Source organism: Cygnus olor, chromosome 5, assembly GCF_009769625.2.
Source record: "Cygnus olor isolate bCygOlo1 chromosome 5, bCygOlo1.pri.v2, whole genome shotgun sequence".
Lineage (NCBI taxonomy): Eukaryota > Metazoa > Chordata > Aves > Anseriformes > Anatidae > Cygnus > Cygnus olor.
The window spans coordinates 6,699,837-6,704,637 of record NC_049173.1 but is presented as its reverse complement, the minus strand read 5'-3'; the positions used below and the strand labels follow the sequence as shown (position 1 = coordinate 6,704,637).

At 54.7% G+C, this 4,801-nt stretch overlaps 1 protein-coding gene across 2 annotated transcripts in view; it reads right to left on the bottom strand.

Moving 5' to 3' along the window:
• HIF1A (hypoxia inducible factor 1 subunit alpha) overlaps positions 1-1,031 on the bottom strand; it is a 33,436-nt gene extending 32,405 nt beyond the window's left edge. Inside the window, exon 1 of one of the 2 annotated variants that reach the window (XM_040560565.1) lies at positions 593-1,031. In XM_040560565.1, coding sequence (XP_040416499.1) covers positions 593-627 — 35 coding nt within the window. In that variant the 5' untranslated portion in view covers positions 628-1,031. The remainder of the gene's footprint in view (positions 1-592) is intronic. The other variant, XM_040560567.1, reaches the window with a different exon arrangement.
• Between the last annotated feature and the right edge of the window lie 3,770 nt (positions 1,032-4,801).

The following is a 4,801-nucleotide window of genomic DNA, read 5'->3' as shown; positions in this document are numbered from 1 at the left end:
CAGCCCTCCTCCTCCTCCTCTCTCCCCCCCCCTTTGCTTTTCTCAAGCTCGGTAATCTAAAATCTTCCCTTTCTGAACAAAACCCGGGCAGAACAGGGAATCAAAGCCTCGGTGGCCGCCCCCACTGGAGCACACCCGATCCCACCTCCCTTTTCCCAAACAACCGGGGTCGCCCCGAGCTGCCCCCAGCACGACCATTTAGGACCCTACCAGACTTCCCACAGCACCGGTGCCGAGCCAGACACACACGTTTCCCCTTTCGCCACCCCGTCCCCAACACGCTTCCCCCACTCTGGGTTTTTAATTACGAATACACCCCGCTATAACCCGCCGCCCCCAGCCGGCCGGGCCGCAGGGCGCTGAGGGGCCGCAGCTCGGGAGCCCCCCGGACAGCGGGGAGCCGGGCTCCCCCCGCCGACAAAATGGCGACGTGGAGGAGGAGGAGGAGGAGGAGGAGGAGGGAGGATGAAAGAGCGAAGCGCGCTGCGGGGAGCCGGGCTGGGAGCGTGGGCCTCTCGGCTGTGGAAAGGGAGGAAGGGCGGTGAGGGTGAGGAGGGTGAGGAGGGGGATGCCCACCCTCTCCCCCCGGTACCTTTTCTTGTCGCTGACGCCGCCGGGGCTGTCCATGGCGGCGGCCTGGCGGCTGCTCCTGCTGCTGCCGCTCGCTGCCTGGCTCCGGGGCGGCTCCAATGGCCGCCGAGGGGCGCGGAGATGGCGGCGCGGCCGGGAAGGGGCCGGCGCTGGGGCCGCGCGGAGCTCAGAGCATCGGGGCAGGCGCCGGGGCCTGCGCCGGGAGGGGAGGTGCGGGAGGAGCCGGGCACGGCGGCGGGGACGGCGGCTGGAGGCGGCGAGGGGCCGGCCGGGGCTGTGCGCGGCGGCGGAGGAGGAGGAGGAGGAGGCAGAGGCGGGCTCGGCCGGCCCGGGCCCTGCGCTGCGCCAGTGAGGAGAGGCGGCGGAGCCCGGCCCCTCGGCCGCCGGGGTCAGCTGAGCAAACAGCTGGGAGGAGGGGGCCGGCGCTTCACGTGGAGAGCTGTGTGCGGGGCGGGACGCGGCACGACACACGACATCTCACGACACGACACGACACGGGGCGCGGATCGCCCAGCCACCCACCGAGCCCGGCCGTGGTTCTGCCCCCGCACGGTCAGCGGGAGCCGAAATGCCACCCCCATCCCCCCGGCGCGCGTCGCTTCTTCAAATTAAATTTTTTTAAGCCTCTCATCAATTCTTAACTCCTCTTCCCCAAAGTCATAAAGGCGGCCAGCTAACGAGCTTAAAAAGTCACGTTAATTAAAGAGAGCCAGGTGGGCCAGAAGGGAGAGACACGGACAGTTAATCACAGCCGAAGCAGGCTTTTACCACTGAAAAAAAACCACAATTTTTACCCCAAACACCCAAAGCCGGGAGGCAGGACGGGGATTGTGGGGGTGCTGCCTGCCCTCACACCCGCCCACTCGTGTCCGTGTCCCCGCTCCGTGCCCGCCGGGGGGCGCCCAAGGGTGGCCGGGGCCGGGGGGCAGCGGCTTGGCCGCCCCCGGCAGCCCCCGCAGCCGGCTCCAGGCTGAACCCGGGGCTCCTGAGGAGCCATTGCAGCGGGGCTGAGGGCATCGTGGTCGCCTCCTGGCCCGAGGGGAGGCAGCCCCGGTGTGGGCGTTGAGGGGTAACCTCTGGGATGGAGAGCCAGGGCACGCTGCAGGGAGGGAATTTATGGCCGAGGTCCGCGCGTTTAAAATTAAAGGCTCCGCAGCCATCTCAGCTATGTTCCTTGAGTCATAAGTGTTTTCAGTTCTGTGGAGAGGTGGGAAGGGTAAAAAGGGACTGCAGGGAGCTCCGGGATTCCGGGGGGACTGAGGGGAGGCCTCATGGCGGCCTGCAGCTCCCTCACGAGGGGAGCAGAGGGGCAGGCGCTGAGCTCTGCTCTCTGGGACAGCGACAGGACCCGAGGGAACGGCATGGAGCTGGGACCGGGGAGGGTCAGGCTGGGTGTGAGGGAAAGGTTCTTCATCGAGATGGTGGTCAGGGCACTGGGACAGGCCCCCCAGGACAGTGGTCACGGCACCAAGCCTGCCACAGTTCAAGAAGCACTTGGACACCGCTCTCAGACATATGGTATTAATTTTGTGTGATCCTGCGTGGAGCCAGCAGTTGGACCCGATGATCCTTGTGTGGGTCTCTTCCAACACGGGGTATTCTATGATCTTGTTGGTTTCCTCCAACAGGAACTATAAGTGATCATACGGAGCCGAGCCATATGACACTACTCAGTCGCCATATGACGCTTCTCAGTTCACAGTTCTGCGGTAATGATACCTTTTAAAAAGAAGCTTTGACAGGCATATGTAACATCCTTGCCCTGCTGTATGCACATGTAATGTTGTAGGAAACACCTACAGGGCAAAATGATGTCGTTACAGTACTGTATCTTCCTAACATTTCTGCAGTGGTCTCTGAGCTTCCATGTAATGAGCAGTCATTTTTGCATACAGACATGGCTTGTTTTTAATTTTTTTTGAAGAAAAAGCGGTGACCGTGACATTTAATAGAAATCACAGGAAGCGTCTATATGACAGGAAATCACAGGAAGCCTCTGCCTGCACCAGTCTGAGATGCAGAAGAGACACAGGTGCTATAGACTCCTTTTATTCCTTTAAGGTTTCTCATCCGCATACTGCCAAAGCCCAGCTTTACTTAGCTTATGAGATGTGACAACACGATAGCCCGTGGCAGTGTGGCTGTGGACTACTGCTATATTTATTGTTCTGTGCTCACTGGTGCCTCAAGAAGAGAAATAATCAGAACAAGACTCAAACTCAGGTCTCCTGCATAAGTACCAAGAAGCCAAACAGAGGAGCTCACAGACACCTCATCTTTCCAAATGAGTTATAGCCAGTTAATGCACTCCTGCACAGCAGCCCTGCACTATTTTAATACAGTCTCAGAGTCACCTTAACAGCCACCGAGGAGTTCCCCTGGTGAAACAGGGGGATGCACTGGCAGGGGCAGAAATGTCAAACACAGTTAAGTGCCACCTTCCCCACCAGAGCCCCTGTCACTGGGACACACCAGGGGAGTTTTGGTAGTGAAGTGTTGCTAGCAGAGGTACTTCCCATGCCTTAGAGGAGGCTGGTGCAACTCTGAGCAACTGTTTCAGCTTCTCTAATGTGGGTGCGAGGATGAAGTGGTTCCTGATGAGCTGCCACACAGCAGTGAAAGCCTGCTTTGCACCTCAACTGCGGTCTCAGTGCTCACACAAAGGTGATTGTGCTCCCTTTAAAGACCAAGTAGCACCAATGTGATCCAGACCAGGGGTTGCCTAGCTCTAACGCTACAGAACCCACCTGATCCCACCCAGCACTCTTATTTTCAATCTTTTAGCTGTCACACCTTTGCATGATGATTAATTTTGGTGCCTATAAGCATTGATGTTTCAGGATTCATTTGTACAAATTTATTACCATTATCCAAATTTACATGCTGTACAATGCATCAAAACAGTTCCTCGTTGAATGCTCTCATGCTAGGTTCTGATCATTTTTAATAACTGAGGCACCAAAGCCCTAGATGTGCTAGCAGTCTCTGAACAGAAGACACTGCAGAAAAATCTTGGTGTACAAATTACTAACATTGCACAATTTAATTGTTCAAAGATGTCGGACTTCCCAGCATGAACTGGCTGAGGAGCTGTGAATAAGTGTTGTGGTCTCCTTACTAGACACATTTCTCTCATGCCAAACATGCTTTCCCCAAGCCCATAATAAAGAACACTGCATCAAAACCCAATTGTGTTTCAGGATGATGTTAGTGGAAACTTGTTCAGCAGTTAAACATTTCATGCTACGGCATCTCTAGGGGGATGTTAAGCAAATATTCTCCCCACCATCCTCCCCTTTATTAAACTTTTGAGTCACTAAAACTCTGCATATACATTTTCTTTTCCGCTTTGCCAGTGGCCGATAACAGAGCCTTATTACAGTATAGCACACTCACTTTTCCTGATCTTTATTGCTGCGCTAAGTTCATACTCCAACTTACGTTAAAAGAACTTCCTGAATAAAATACTGTTTGCATATGACTAATTAGGGCAAATGCAGAGAAGGCGAGCTGATGAGTCGGCAAGTGGCTCGGTGAGGACAGTGGCAGGGATTCAGCAGCAGAACAAATCAATGCAAAGATGTGAGATATGCTCCCGTCTGTGGCTTCAGATCTATCTGCTGATGGGCTGAATATCACCATGATGGGCACTGTGTGCATTAACTCTCGGGACCCTATCACACCCTCATCAATATTGACTGGCAAAACTTCTGCTGACTCCAGTGGGAAGAAGTTCAGGGCCTTAATTTACTCAGGAATCTTTCTTCCAAAGAACACTTAGATTTTCTGAGTATGGACTTTCCAATGGGGAGTGTTAAAGAGAAACAAAGGCTCCCTCCATTTATGTAACTCGAGTTGGTGACGCACATCGCATGGGGTGCCACTGTGACAAACCACTGACAGCTCTAGCTTTCCTGGGCTTTCACTTGGCAGCACAGGGAATTTAGGGATTTAATGTTCATCGATTCAATAAATAAGCACCATGCTACAGTGAAGAGAACATACAATCTATCAATATTTGGCCACAAAACATGCCATGCCCACAGAGCCCCTGTGGGAGCATCTACCTGAAAGGGAAGTGCCAGAAGGTCTCTAAGGCTGTGCAGCCCCTTGGCTCTGCTGCACGCTCGCTATCAGCAATCTAAGGCTCGTTACTATGACTCACTGTGCTTAACAATGCCAGAATCTGAGATGTCTGATCGCCAGCTCC